A 15,477-nucleotide genomic window follows, 5' to 3' on the forward strand; every position below is an offset into this window, starting at 1 on the left:
GTGAAGATACTTGCTTGTGGACACACGGGTTTTTGGCGCGGTTTTGTAATTTATTTGTTGTTGGATATAAAATATGAAAACTCAATAAAAATATTTTCAAAAAAAAGAGGACAAGGACGATTTGGTTCCTTGTGCCTGTGTCAGGAAGGATTTATCAAGTCCCACTTTCCCCAATGTTCTGCCCTTCAAGAATTGCTGTAATTCTGTCGAGAAATAGATCTAACAAATAAATGATGATTTAAGTTAGTTTTTGAATAATTAAACTATTCCAATAGGAAAATCTATTTTAATAACTGCCTGGCTCAGAGCTGCATTTTTTCCCCATGCACTTATACAACATTTTGTAAACTGAAATGTGTCATTTGGATAAAGTTTTGGGCCACCTGACGGCAGGATGCTGCTGGCAAACACATACAAGACCAGGTAGCTTCACTCTATCTGGAAGCTGGTAAATATTTCTTTTCACCAGTCTGCATTAAAGCTGCAAGGATCAATATTAATTTCTAGTAAATGCTGCTGTTGAGGCTGTTTGTTTTCTCCTTGGGGAGTTGAAGTTGAATCAGCTAATTTGCCAATGGCCTGAAGTCCTTCATGACCATAGACTCTTGGTGGTTATTTTAAGTGAGGCACTCTATCTCGTGCAATGCATTTAAAAGACAGAGACTCTGCTGCAGCTGACATTCCCATCATCACATTGCCTCCGGCAAATGAGATGTCCGTTCCGGAGCAAAATCCTGCTTCCAAATGCAAATTCCGGAGTCTCCGAGTTCTGAATGCCATTCTTCCTCATTTATTCCTGGTCTTCCTCCTGGTAATGTACGCAGTCTTCGGAGCGTTTCTGTTTGAGCAGCTGGAAAGGACCAATGAATCAGCAAAGAACTATGACAATTTTTTGAATGAGCTGTGGGAAATTGCCAACAAGACTCATGAAGGTATGCTGAATTTATCTTCCCTTAACGTTCCTTCTAACCGTTTAGGCCTTTGCTTCAGTTTCTATAATTAATATCTGCCATGACCCCTTACTTGAAATTCAAATCTATCCTGAATAAAATATTATAATTGCATGAGGTTATAGTTTATATCATTCAACGCCCCCCCTACTAAAAAATATATTTTAAATCAAAATAGTTGTTCTTGGTGTCTTTGGCGGTTACACCAACACTTTGATGCATATCTTTACTTGTAGGGAATGAAACTGAAGCTGGAAAAAAGTACTTCAAAGATGCAGTAAGGAAAAAACTGATGGATTTCCAAAGTTATTGGTCCACTCTTAAAGAAAATAAGAATCAGTGGAACTTTCTCGGTTCTTTGTTTTTCTGTTGTACCGTGTTCACAACTGTGGGTAAGTCATCTGCCTCTACAATGAGAATACAAATTTAACTTGCAACTTTCACAGGGGCGGAGGGGAGGGGGGTTTGAACTCGATCCTGTTTGTCATTTCCAAATGCGGTCTGTGGATCGGTGTCACACCAGGTTCCTGGCTGACTTTGTGTTGATTTCCAGCTGATTATGTTTGGACACGTCTTAATTCAAGCATCCAGTTCAAAATACATCACTCGCCCGGAGAAGGTGGCATCTATAATTGGTTTTCTTTTTAAATTGTTTCTTTCTTTCTGCCCGATCACCGTTTCGAACTGGCAGCCTTTAATGGACCGCTCTGACATTAGACCCCAGGGGAAAGAAATGCTGAGCCCCTTTTTTGAATGACCGTTTTTTTAACTCAGAGAATGGTAAATATATGGAACCCGCTGCCTGGTGAGGTGGTGGGAGCAGGTACGATAGAGGCAATTTAGGGGCATGTAGACAAATATATGAATAGGGTGGGAATGGAAGGATATGGACTCCGTAAGTGCAGGCGGTTTTTAGATTAGGCAGGTACCATGGTCGGCGCAGGCTTAGAGGGCCGAAGGGCCTGTTCCTGTGCTGTATTGCTCTTTGTTCTTTGACCAGCAGAGGGATGGTGCCAGCATTCTGGTGCGTTTTTATTTATACATGTCAGCAAAATTAAATATCTCACGAGTATCCAAGGGGAATTTGTTGAGAACCATCAGTGATTCTCAGAGAATACAATCGGTGTGGAAGGGAAAGCTGGAAGAGGAGGACAGGGGTTAGTTAGGTGATGTCCACGTATTTAAAGCTGAAATAATGGAAAATCAATGGCGATTATGTTCCACATTCTAACCACCCCTATTTATTCTTAGTTTAATCAAGAGGATGGAAATTGTTGTTGGCAGTGATGTTGTGCAAAAGCTCCTACCAAGTTAACCATTCTGCTAAATTAGTGGAGTGGTTGAGCAACAAAGCAAAAAGAGGACTTTGGTACAGATGTTTGCGTCGGTCAATATGCTGACAGCGATTTCAATACTGAGTTTGATTTGCCTTATACAAGCTGCCCTGGTGGCTGATTTGCTAAATGCACAATGTACTGTTATATACTTAGCCATGCAGCTCCATAGTTCCCATAGTCAATGTTGGATAATGCTGAGTTCGTTCAGGTGGTTTAAGCAGGCACAGGTAAACGTCGACGGTAGAGAGTGAGGATTCCTGCCCCCGCTGGCTGTCCAGTGGTCCTGGCTGAAAAGTGGACATTGTTTCTGAAAGATGATAGGATTGACACAGGCTGCAATTGAACAATCTGCTGACACTCGCTGTCTCGGCTCATCATATGAACAGTTATTTCAATTAACGACTGAAGACATTCGATACATTTGCATCTGTACCCAAACAAGAAATGTCTGCAGGAAAAGAGGGATTAAATGGCTTTGTATTTAAAGCACTTTGTCAAAACCGCTTTGCAGCAAAGATTTCTAAAATTCACTGATCCAGCCCAGAGTTTACATAGAATTTACAGTGCAGAAGGAGGCCATTCAGCCCATCGAGTCTGCACCGGCTCTTGGAAAGAGCACCCTTCCCAAGGTCCACACCTCCACCCTATCCCCATAACCCAGTAACCCCACCCAACACTAAGGGCAATTTTGGACACTAAGGGCAATTTATCATGGCCAATCCACCTAACCCGCACATCTTTGGGCTGTGGGAGGAACCCGGAGCACCCGGAGGAAACCCACGCACACACGGGGAGGATGTGCAGACTCCACACAGACAGTGACCCAAGCCGGAATCGAACCTGGGACCCTGGAGCTGTGAAGCAATTGTGCTATCCACAATGCTACCGTGCTGCCCCAGTTCCTAGTACCAGTAAGATGCATCAGAATGTAAAGGATGTGTCACCCATGATTTCCGATTCATTAAAATTAAGGTTCAGCTTTGCAGAAGAAACACACATTTGGAGAACCATGGGCTGGATTCTCCGCCCGCCGCGCCATATTTCTGCCCCGACTCGCGGCGGGATTCTCTGTTACCCCGGCCGGTCAATGGGGTTTCCCATTGTGGGGCAGCCCCACGCGGTCAGGAAACCCCCGGGCGCCGGCAAAACGTGGAATCCCGCCGGCGGTGAATCATGCTTTTGTTCACATCATATGGAGTTCATTCTGTCTGAAGAATGGCAATGAAGTTTTTTATATACGTTCTTGTCAATCATGTGCACATGTGTGCATGTTTGTGTGGGTGTGTGTGAATATGCATCAGTGTGTGTGTGTGTCAGTGTGTGTGCGCATGTCAGTGTGCGTCCGTTTGTGTGTGTCAGTGTGCATGTGTCAGTATTTGGACATATGAGTGCGTGTCAGTGTATGTGTGTGTCAGTGTGTGTGCGTGTCAGTGTGTGTCAGAGTGTGTGTGCCAGTGTGTATGTGTGTTTGTTAGAATGTGTGTCAGTGTGTGTGTGTGTGTGTGTGTGTCAGTGTGTGTCTCAGTGTGTGTGTCAATGTGTGTCTGTTTGTGTGTGCCAGTGTGTGTCAGTATGTGTGTCAGTGAGTGTGTGTCAGTGAGTGTGTGTCAGTGTGTGTGTGCTAGTGTGTGTGTGCCAGTGTCTGTGTACCAGTGTGTCAGTGTGTGTGTACGTTAGCATGTGTGTCAGTGTGTGTGTGTCAGTGTGTGTGTGTCAGTATTGTTATGTGTCAGTGTGTCTGTGTGTTTGTATGTGTGTCAGTGTTTTTGTGTGTCGTTCTGTGTCTGTGTGTATGTCATTGTGTGTGTATCAGTGTTTGTGTGTCAGTGTGTGTGTGTCAATGCGTGTGCGTATGTTTGTCAGTGTTTTTGTGTGTCAGTGTGTGTGTGTCAGTGTGTCTGCATCGCTATATGTGAGGGTGTGTCATTGTCTGTGTGTGTCAATGTGGCTGTTAGTGGGTGCTAGCGGATGTGTCAGTGTGTGTGCCTCACTGTGTGTGCGCGTGTGTGTGTCATTGTCTGTGTGTGTCAGTGTGTGTGTGTGTCAATGTATGTGTCCGTGTGTGTATGTCAGTGTGTGTGTCAGTGTGTGTGTGCCTGTGTATGTTTGTCAATGTGTGTGTCAGTGTGTGTGTCACTGCGTGCGTGTGTGTCAGTGTGTGTGTGTGTCAGTGTGTGTGTCAATACATGTGTGTGTCAGTGCGTGTGTGTGTCAGTATTGCACATGTAAGTGTGTGTCAGTGGGCGCGATTCTCCGACCCCCCACCGGGTCGGAGAATCGCCGGGGGCTGGCGTGAATCCCGCGATGGGCCGAAGTCCTGCCGCTGTCAGCCCTCTCCCGCTGGCGTGGATCAGACCACCTTTTGAATGGCGGGACAAGGCGGCGTGGGCAGGGTCCTGGGGAGGCGCGGGGCGATCTGGCCCCGGGGTTACTCCCACGGTGGCCTGGCCCATTGGGGCCCACCGATCCGGGGGCGGGCCTGTGCCGTGTGGGCACTCTTTTTCTTTGGTCTTCACTATGGCGGAGGTGGAAGAGACCCCCTCCCCTGCGCATGTGCGGGGATGACGTCAGCAGCCGCTGACGCTCCCGCCCATGCGACGCCCGGCGAAGACCTTTCGGCGCCGGCTGGCGTGGCGCCAAAGGCCTTTCCCGCCAGCCGGCGGTGCGGAAACCACTCCGGCGCGGGCCTAGCCCCTTTGGGGCGGCCCGACACCGGAGTAGTTCCCGCCACTCCATTACGCCGGAACCCCCCCGCCACGCCGGGTAGGGCAGAATCCTGCCCAGTGTATGTATGTGTCAGTGTATGTGTGTGTCAGTGTGTGCATCAGTGTGTGTGTCAGTGTGTATGTGTCAGTGTGTGTGTCAGTGTGTGCGTCAGTGTGTGTGTCAGTGTGTGTGTATGTTTCAGTATGTGTGTCAGAGTGTGTGTCAGTGTGTATGTATGTTTGCTAGTATGTGTGTCAGTGTGTGTATGTGTGTGTTAGTGTGTGTGTCAGTGTGTGTCAATGTGTGTGTCTGTTTGTGTGTGTCCATGTGTGTCAGCGTGTGTGTGTGCCAGTGTGTGTGTGTCAGTGTGTGTGCGACAGTGTCTGTGTACCAGTCTGTTTGTGTGTGTCCGTGTGTGTCAGCGTGTATGTGTGTCAATGTGTGGGTCAATGTGTGTGTCTGTGTTTGTGTGTGTCAATACATGTGTGTGTCAGTGTGTATGTGTGTTTGTTAGAATGTGTTTCAATGTGTGTGTGTGTCTCAGTGTGTGTCTCAGTGTGTGTATCTGTTTGTGTGTGTCAGTGTCTGTCCGTGTGTGTCAGCGTGTGTGTCAGTGTGTGTTAGTGTGTGTGTCTATGTTTTCGTGTGTCAGTGTCCGTGTGTGTGTGCCTGTCTATGTTTCTGTGTCTCTCAGTGATTTTTGTGTCAGTGAGTGTCTGTGTAAGTGTGTCAGTGTGTGTCAGTATGTGTGTGACAGAGTGTGTGTGTAAGTGTGTGTGTCAGTATGTCTGTCAGTGTGTGTGTCAGTGTGTGTGTGTCAGCGTGTGTGAGTCAACGTGTGTGTGTCAATGTGTATGTGTGTTTGTCAGTATGTGTCTCAGTGTGTGTGTCAGTGTGTGTGTGTGTGTGTGTGGGGGGCAGGGTGTGTGTGTAAGTGTGTTTGTCAGTATGTGTGTCAGTGTGTAAGTGTGTGTGTCAGTGCGTGCATCAGTGTGTATGTCAATGTCTGTGTCAGTGTGTGCGCAGTGTGTGTTTGGCAGAGTGTGTGTGTCAGTGTGTATATGTGTTTCTCAGTATGTGTGTCAGTGTGTGTGTGTGTCAGTGTGTGTGTGTGTGTGTGTGTTTCAGTGTGTGTCCGTATGTGTCTCAGTGTGGGTGTCAGAGTGTATGTAAGTGCGTGTGTAAGTGCGTGTGTCACTGTCCGTGTGTGTGCCAGTGTGTGCTTGTCTGTGTTTGTGAGTCCCTCAGTGTTTTTGTGTATCAATGAGTGTCTTTGTGTATGTGTCAGTGTGTGTGTCAGCGTGTGTGTCAGTGTATGTGTGTCAGTGTGTGCAACAGTGTGTGTGTTAGTGTATCTGTGTCAGTCTGAGTGTGTTTGTGTGTATGTGTGTCAGTGTTTTTGTGTGTCTGTGTGTTTGTGTATGTCAGTTTGTGTGTCAGTGATGTGTGTCTGTGTGTGTGTGGCAGTGTGTTTCTGTGTCTGTGTGTATGTGTGCCAGTGTGTGTGTGTCTTTGTGTATGTGTATGTCAGTGTGTGTGTCAGTGTGTGTGTGTGTGTTTCAGTGTGTGTCCGTATGTGTCTCAGTGTGGGTGTCAGAGTGTGTGTAAGTGCGTGTGTCACTGTCCGTGTGTGCCAGTGTGTGCTTGTCTGTGTTTGTGAGTCCCTCAGTGTTTTTGTGTGTCAGTGAGTGTCTTTGTGTATGTGTCAGTGTGTGTGTCAGCGTGTGTGTCAGTGTATGTGTGTCAGTGTGTGCAACAGTGTGTGTGTTAGTGTATCTGTGTCAGTGTGAGTGTGTCAGTGTGTTTGTGTGTATGTGTGTCAGTGTTTTTGTGTGTCTGTGTGTTCGTGTATGTCAGTTTGTGTGTCAGTGATGTGTGTCAGTGTGTGTGTGGCAGTGTGTTTCTGTGTCTGTGTGTATGTGCCAGTGTGTGTGTGTCATTGTGTATGTGTATGTCAGTGTGTGTGTCATTGTTGTGTCAGTGTGTGTATCATTGTGCATGTGTGTGTCTCAGTGTGTGTCTCAGTGTGTGTGTCTGTTTGTGTGTGTCAGTGTCTGTCCGTGTGTGTCAGCGTGTGTGTGTCAGTGTATGTTAGTGTGTGTGTCTATGTTTTCGTGTGTCAGTGTCCGTGTGTGTGTGCCTGTCTATGTTTCTGTGTCTCTCAATGATTTTTGTGTCAGTGAGTGTCTGTGTCTGTGTGTAAGTGTGTGTCAGTATGTGTGTGACAGAGTGTGTGTGTAAGTGTGTGTGTCGGTATGTCTGTCAGTCTGTGTGTCAGTGTATGTGTGTGTGTGTGTGTGTCAGCGTGTGTGAGTCAACGTGTGTGTGTCAGTGTGTATGTGTGTTTGTCAGTATGTGTCTCAGTGTGTGTGTCAGTGTGTGTGTGTGTGGGGCAGGGTGTGTGTGTAAGTGTGTTTGTCAGTATGTGTGTCAGTGTGTAAGTGTGTGTGTCAGTGTGTGTGTCTGTGCGTGCGTCAGTGTGTATGTCAATGTCTGTGTCAGTGTGTGCGCAGTGTGTGTTTGGCAGAGTGTGTGTGTCAGTGTGTATATGTGTTTCTCAATATGTGTGTCAGTGTGTGTGTGTGTCAGTGTGTGTGTCAGTGTGTGTGTGTGTGTGTCAGTATTTTTGTGTGCCATTGTGTGTCTGTGTGTTTGTGTATGTCAGTTTGTGTGTCAATGTATGTGTCAATGATGTGTGTCAGTGTGTGTGGCAGTGTGTTTCTGTGTCTGTGTGTATGTGTGCCAGTGTGTGTGTGTGTCATTGTGTATGTCAGTGTGTGTGTCATTGTTGTGTCAGTGTGTGTATCATTGTGCATGTGTGTGTGGCAGGGTGTGCGTGTCAGTGTGTACGTGTGTTTGTCAGTATGTGTGTCAGTGTGTAAGTGTGTGTGTCAGCGTATCTGTGTCAGTTTGAGTGTGTCTGTGTTTGTGTGTATGTGCCAGTGTTTTTGTGTGCCATTGTGTGTTTGTGTATGTCAGTTTGTGTGTCAATGTGTGTGTCAGTGTATGTGTGTCAGTGTGTGTGTATATGTGTGCCAGTGTGTGTGTCAGTGTGTGTCTCAGTGTGTGTGTCAGTGTCTGTTAGTGTGTGTGTCTATATTTGCATGTGTCAGTGTCCGTGTGTGTGTGCCTGTCTATGTTTGTGTGTCGCTCAGTGATTTTGTGTGTCAGTGTGTGTCTGTGTATGTGTGTCAGTGTGTGTCAGTATGTGTGTGCCAGAGTGTGTGTCAGTGTGTGTCTCATTGTTGTGTCAGTGTGTGTGTCATTGTGCATATGTGTGTGTGTGTGACAGGGTGTGTGTATCAGTGTGTAAGTGTGTTTGTCAGTATGTGTGTCAGTGTGTAAGTGTGTATGTCTGTGTGTGTGTCAGTGCGTGCGTCAGTGTGTATGTCATTGTCTGTGTCAGTGTGTGCATCAGTGTGTGTTTGGCAGAGTGTGTGTGTCAGTGTGTATGTGTGTTTCTCAATGTGTGTGTCAGTGTGTGTGTCAGTGTGTGTGTCAGTGTGTGGGTCAATGTGTGTGTCAGTGTTTGTGTGTGTCAATACGTGTGTGTGTCAGTGTGTATGTGTGTTTGTTAGAATGTGTTTCAATGTGTGTGTGTGTGCCTCAGTGTGTGTCTCAGTGTGTGTGTCTGTTTGTGTGTGTCAGTGTCTGTCCGTGTGTGTCAGCGTGTGTGTGTCAGTGTGTGTTAGTGTGTGTGTCTATGTTTGCGTGTGTCAGTGTCCGTGTGTGTGTGTGCCTGTCTATGTTTCTGTGTCTCTCAGTGATTTTTGTGTCAGTGAGTGTCTGTGTATGTGTGTCAGTGAATCATAGAATCATAGAATCATAGAAGTTTACAGCATGGAAACAGGCCCTTCGGCCCAACCAGTCCATGCCGCCCAGTTTTTACCATTAAGCTAGTCCCAGTTGCCCGCACTTGGCCCATAACCCTCTATACCCATCTTACCCATGTAACTATCTAAATGTTTTTTAAAAGACACAATTGTACCCGCCTCTACTACTACCTCTGGCAGCCCATTCCAGACACTCACTACCCTCTGAGTGAAGAAATTGCCCCTCTGGGCCCTTCTGAATCTCTCCCCTCTCACCTTAAACCTATGCCCTCTAGTTTTAGACTCCCCTACCTTTGGGAAAAGATGTTGACTATCTACCTTATCTATGCCCCTCATTATTTTATAGACCTCTATAAGATCACCCCTAAGCCTCCTACGCTCCAAGGAAAAAAGTCCCAGTCTATCCCGCCTCTCCTTATAACTCAAACCATCAAGTCCCGGCAACATCCTAGTAAATCTTTTCTGCACTCTTTCCAGTTTAATAATATCCTTTCTATAATAGGGTGACCAGAACTGCACACAGTATTCCAAGTGTGGCCGTACCAATGTCTTGTACAACTTCAACAAGACGTCCCAACTCCTGTATTCAATGTTCTGACCAATGAAACCAAGCATGCCGAATGCCTTCTTCACCACCCTGTCCACCTGCGACTCCACCTTCAAGGAGCTATGAACCTGTACTCCTAGATCTCTTTGTTCTATAACTCTCACCAACTCCATACCATTAACTGAGTAGGTCCTGGCCTGATTCGATCTGCCAAAATGCATCACCTCACATTTATCTAAATTAAACTCCATCGGCCATTCGTCGGCCCACTGGCCTAATTGATCAAGATCCCGTTGCAATCCTAGATAACCTTCTTCACTATCCACTGTGCCACCAATCTTGGTGTCATCTGCAAACTTACTAACCATGCCTCCTAAATTCTCATCCAAATCATTAATATAAATCACAAATAACAGTGGACCCAGTACCGATCCCTGAGGCACACCACTGGTCACAGGCCTCCAGTTTGAAAAACAACTCTCTACAACCACCCTCTGTCTTCTGTCGTCCAGCCAATTTTGAATCCAATTGGCAACCTCACCCTGGATCCTGTGAGCTTTAACCTTCTGCAACAACCTACCATGCGGTACCTTGTCAAAGGCTTTGCTAAAGTCCATGTAGACAACGTCTACTGCACTGCCCTCATCTACCTTCTTGGTCACCCCCTCAAAAAACTCAATCAAATTTGTGAGACATGATTTTCCACGCACAAAGCCATGCTGACTGCCCCGAATCAGTCCTTGCCTCTCTAAATGCTTGTAGATCCTGTCTCTCAGAATACCTTCTAGCAACTTACCTACTACAGACATAGAACATAGAACATAGAACAATACAGCGCAGTACAGGCCCTTCGGCCCACGATGTTGCACCGAAACAAAAGCCATCTAACCTACACTATGCCATTATCATCCATATGTTTATCCAATAAACTTTTAAATGCCCTCAATGTTGGCGAGTTCACTACTGTAGCAGGTAGGGCATTCCACGGCCTCACTACTCTGACGTTAGGCTCACCGGTCTGTAGTTCCCAGGCTTTTCCCTGCTGCCCTTCTTAAACAAGGGCACAACATTCGCCACTCTCCAATCTTCAGGCACCTCACCTGTGGCTGCCGATGATTCAAATATCTCTGTTAGGGGACCCGCAATTTCCTCCCTAGCCTCCCACAACATCCTGGGATACATTTCATCAGGTCCCGGGGATTTATCTACCTTGATGCGCTTTAAGACTTCCAGCACCTCCTCCTCTGTAATATGCACACTTCTCAAGACATCACTATTTATTTCCCTTAGTTTCCTAACATCCATGCCTTTCTCCACCGTGAATACCGATGAGAAATATTCATTCAGGATCTCACCCAACTCTTGTGGCTCTGCACATAGATGCCCTGTTGATCCTTAAGAGGCCCTACTCTGTCCCTAGTTACTCTTTTCCCCTTTATGTATTTGTAGAATCTCTTTGGATTCTCCATTGCATTATTTGCCAAAGCAATTTCATGTCCCCTTTTTGCCCTCCTGATTTCCCTCTTAACTCTATTTCGACAATCTCTATACTCTTCAAGGGATCCACTTGATCCCAGTTGCTTATGTACGTCATATGCCTCCTTCTTCTTTTTGACCAGAGTCTCAATATCTCGAGTCATCCAGGGTTCCCTACTTCTACCAGCCTTGCCCTTCACTCTAAAGGGAATGTGCTTACCCTGCACCCTGGTTAACACATTTTTAAAAGCCTGCCATTTACCAGCTGTCCCTTTGCCTGCCAACAGTCTCCCCCAGTCTACCTCTGCAAGTTCCTGTCTGATACCATCAAAATTGGCCTTGCCCCAATTAAGAATTTTAACTCTTGGGCCAGACCTATCATTCTCCATAGCTATCTTAAAACTAATGGAGTTATGGTCACTTGTCCCAAAGTGATCTCTCACTAGCACTTCTGTCACTTGCCCTTCCTTATTTCCCAAGGCGAGGTCAAGTTTTGCCCCCTCTCTAGTCGGTCCATCCACATACTGAATGAGAAATTCCTCCTGGATACACTCAACAAATTTCCCTCCATCCAAGCCCCTAATGCTATGGCTGTCCCAGTCAATGTTGGGAAAGTTAAAGTCCCCTACTACTACCACCCTATTATTCTTGCAGCTATCTGTAATCTCCTTACATATTTGCTCCTCAATTTCTCGCTGACTATTTGGGGCCTGTAGTACAGTCCTACCAAGGTGATCTCTCCCTTCTTATTTTTCAGTTCCACCTATATAGACTCAGTGGGCGAACCCTCGGATATATCCCCTCTAAGTACTGCCGTGACGTTCTCCCTAATCAAAAACGCCACTCCCCCTCCTCTCTTACCTCCTGTTCTATCCTTTCTATAGCATCTGTACCCCGGAACATTGAGCTGCCAGTCCTGCCCCTCCCTTAGCCATGTTTCAGTCATAGCTATAATATCCCAGTCCCATGTGCCCGTCCATGCCCTGAGTTCATCCGCTTTGCCCGTCAGGCCCCTTGCATTGAAATAAATGCAGTTTATGTCAGTGTGTGTCAGTATGTGTGTGACAGAGTGTGTGTAAGTGTGTGTGTCAATATGTCTGTCAGTGTGTGTGTCAGTGTGTGTGAGTCAACGTGTGTGTGTCAGTGTGTATGTGTGTTTGTCAGTATGTGTGTCAGTGTGTGTCTCATTGTTGTGTCAATGTGAGTGTCATTGTGTGTGTGTGTGTGTGTGGCAGGGTGTGTGTGTAAGTGTGTTTGTCAGTTTGAGTATCAGTGTGTCAGTGTGTGTGTCTGTGCTTGTGTCAGTGTGTGTGTCTGTGTGTGTGTGTGTGTGTGTGTGTCAGTGTGGGTCTCAGTGTGGGTGTCAGAGTGTGTGTAAGTGCGTGTGTCACTGTCCGTGTGTGTGCCAGTGTGTGCTTGTCTGTTTTTGTGAATCGCTCAGTGTTTTTGTGTGTCAGTGAGTGTCTTTGTGTATGTGTCAGTGTGTGAGTCAGTGTATGTGTGTCAGTGTGTGCAACAGTGTGTGTGTGTGTCAGTGTGTGTGTGTCAGTGTGTCTGTGTCAGCGTATGTGTGTCTGTGTCAGTGTGTGTGTCAGTGTGTGTGTGTTAGCGTATGTGTGTCTGTGTCAGTGTGTGTTAGTGTGTGCGTCAGTGTGTGTACATGTCAGTGAGTCTGTATGTGTTTTTCGGGGGTGGGTGTCAGTATGTAAGTGGGTGGGTCAGTGTGTGTCAGTGTGTGTCTGTGTGTGTGTGTGTCAGTGTGTGTGTCAATGTATGTGTGTCAGTGTGTGTGTGTAAGTGTGTTTGTGTCAGAGTTGTGTCAGAGTGTGTGTGTGTATGTCTGTCAGTGTATGGATGTGTCAGTGTGAGTGTCATTGTGTGCGTCAGTGTTTTTGTGTGTCAGTGTGTGTCTCAGTGTGTGTGTGTTAGTGTGTGCCAGCGTGTGTGTCAATGTATGTTTGTCAGTGTGTGTGTGTGTCAGTGTGTGCAACAGTGTGTGTGTGTCAGTGTGTGTGTGTCAGTGTGTGTGTGTCAGCGTATGTGTGTCTGTGTCAGTGTGTGTGTTAGTGTGTGTGTCAGTGTGTGTGTGTCAGTGTGTCTGTCAGTGTGTGGATGTGTCAGTGTGTGTGTATGTGTCGGTGTGAGTGTCATTGTGTGCGTCAGTGTTTTTGTGTGTCAGTGTGTGTCTCAGTGTGTGTGTGTCAGTGTGTGTGTCAATATATGTTTGACAGTGTGTGTGTGTGTCAGTGTGTGCGGCAGTGTGTGTGTATTTCAGTGTGTCTGTCAGTGTATCTGTCAGTGTGTGGGTGTGTCAGTGTGTGTATGTGTCGGTGTGAGTGTTATTGTGTGTGTCAGTGTATGTCAGTGTGTGTCACAGTGTGTGTGCAAGTGCGTGTGTGTCAGTGTTTGTGTCAGTGTGTGTCTCAGTGTGTGTCTATGTGTGTGCCTGTGTGTCTGCATGTGTCTGTGTCTATCAATGTATGTGTGACAGTGTGAGTGTGCCTGTGTGTGTGTGTCAGTGTGTTTGACAGTGTGTGTGTCAGTACATGTGTGTGTGTCAGCATGTGTATCCGTGTGTGTGTCAGTGTGTGTCAAAGTGTGTGTGTCAGTGTGTGTATCAGTGCATTGTATGCCAGTGTGTCAGTGTTTGTGTATGTCTCTGTGTTTCTGTGTGTCAGTGTGTGTGTTAGTGTATCTGTGTCAGTGTGAGTGTGTCAGTGTGTTTGTGTGTATGTGTGTCAGTGTGTTTGTGTGCCATTGTGTGTCTGTGCGTTTGTGAATGTCAGTGTGTGTGTCAGTGATGCATGTCAGTGTGTTTCTGTGTCTCTGTGTATGTGTGCCAATGTGTGTGTGTGTCAGTGTGTGTGTCAGTGTGTGTGTCAGTGTGCGTTAGTGTGTGTGTCTATGTTTGCGTGTGTCAGTGTCCATGTGTGTGCCTGTCTATGTTTGTGTGTCTCTCAGTGTTTTTGTGTGTCAGTGAGTGTCTGTGTATGTGTGTCAGTGTGTGTCAGTATGTGTGTGACAGAGTGTGTGTGTCAGTGTGTGTGTCAGTATGTCTGTCAGTGTGTGTGTGTCAGTGTGTGTGTCAGTGTGTGTGTGTCAGTGTGTATGTGTGTTTGTCAGTATGTGTCTCAGTGTGTCTGTATGTCAGTGTGTGTGTCAGTGTGTGTGTGCCATTGTTGTCTCAGTGTGTGTGTCATTGTGCATGTGTGTGTGTGTGGCAGGGTGTGTGTGTCAGTGTGTACGTGTGCTTGTCAGTATGTGTGTAAGTGTGTGTGTCAACGTATCTGTCAGTGTGTCTGTGTTTGTGTGTATGTGTGTCAGTGTTTTTGTGTGCCATTGTGTGTTTGTGTGTGTCAGTGTATGTGTCAGTGTGTGTGTATATGTGTGCCAGTGTGTGTCTCAGTGTGTGTGTCAGTGTGTGTTAGTGTGTGTGTCTATGTTTGCGTGTGTCAGTGTCCGTGTGTGTGTGCCTGTCTATGTTTGTGTGTCTCTCAGTGATTTTGTGTGTCAGTGAGTGTCTGTGTTTAGCACACTCGGCTAAATTGCTGGCTTTGAAAGCAGACCAAGGCAGGCCAGCAGCACGGTTCTATTTCCGTACCAGCCTCCCTGAACAGGCGCCGGAATGTGGCGACTAGGGGCTTTTCACAGTAACTTCATTGAAGCCTACTTGTGACAATAAGCGATTTTCATTTCATTCATTTCATTTCATGTGTGTCAGTGTGTGTCAGTACGTGTGTGACAGAGTGTGTGTGTCAGTATGTCTGACAGTGTGTGTGTGTCAGCGTGTGTGAGTCTGCGTGTGTGTGTGTCAGCGTGTGTGTCAGTGTGTATGTGTGTGTGTCAGTGTGTGTCAGTGTGTGTCTCATTGTTGTGTCAGTGTGCGTGTGTGTGTGTCAGGGTGTGTGTCAGTGTGTAAGTGTGTTTGTCAGTATGTGCGTCAGAGTGTGTGTCAGTGCGTGCGTCAGTGTGTGTCAATGTGTGTGTCTGTTTGTGTGTGTCAGTGTGTCCGTGTGTGTGCCAGTGTGTGTGTGCCAGTGTGTGTGTGTCAGTGTCTGTGTACCAGTGTGTCAGTATGTGTGTATGTCAGCGTGCGTGTCAGTGTGTGTGCGTGTGTGTAGTTGTGTCAGTGTTTTTGTGTGTCATTATGTGTCTGTGTGTGTATCAGCGTGTGTCAATGTGTGTGCATGTGCGTAGTTGTGTCAGTGTTTTTGAGTGTCAGTGTGTGTGTGTCAGTGTGTCTACCTCGCTATATGTGAGGGTGTGTCATTGTCTGTGTGTGTCAATTTGGCTGTTGGTGTGTGCTAGTGGATGTGTCAGTGTGTGTGTGCCTCACTGTGTGTGCGTATGTGTCATTGTCTGTCTGTGTCAGTGTGTGTTTCAGTGTGTGTGTCAGTGTGTGTGTCAGTGTGTGTCTCAGTGTGTGTGTCAGTGTGTGTTAGTGTGTGTGTCTATGTTTGCGTGTGTCAGTGTCCGTGTGTGTGTGTGTCTCTCAGTGATTTTGTGTGTCAGTGAGTGTCTGTGTATGTGTGTCAGTGTGTGTCAGTATGTGTGTGGCAGAGTGTGTGTGTCAGTGTGTAAGTGTGTGTGTCAGTATGTCTGTCAGTGTGTGTGTGTCAGTGTGTTTG

The 15,477-nt window shown here is 46.7% G+C and overlaps 1 protein-coding gene across 1 annotated transcript in view; it reads left to right on the plus strand.

Moving 5' to 3' along the window:
* The first annotated feature begins 581 nt into the window (after positions 1-581).
* Positions 582-15,477, plus strand: part of kcnk18 (potassium channel, subfamily K, member 18) — a 65,185-nt gene continuing 50,289 nt past the window's right edge. The window contains exons 1-2 of the mRNA XM_072479483.1: positions 582-932; positions 1,187-1,342. Of these exons, the coding sequence (XP_072335584.1) occupies positions 644-932; positions 1,187-1,342 (445 nt within the window). The 5' untranslated portion in view covers positions 582-643. The remainder of the gene's footprint in view (positions 933-1,186; positions 1,343-15,477) is intronic.

The sequence above is a fragment of the Scyliorhinus torazame genome, chromosome 16 (assembly GCF_047496885.1).
Source record: "Scyliorhinus torazame isolate Kashiwa2021f chromosome 16, sScyTor2.1, whole genome shotgun sequence".
In the NCBI taxonomy this organism is placed as follows: domain Eukaryota; kingdom Metazoa; phylum Chordata; class Chondrichthyes; order Carcharhiniformes; family Scyliorhinidae; genus Scyliorhinus; species Scyliorhinus torazame.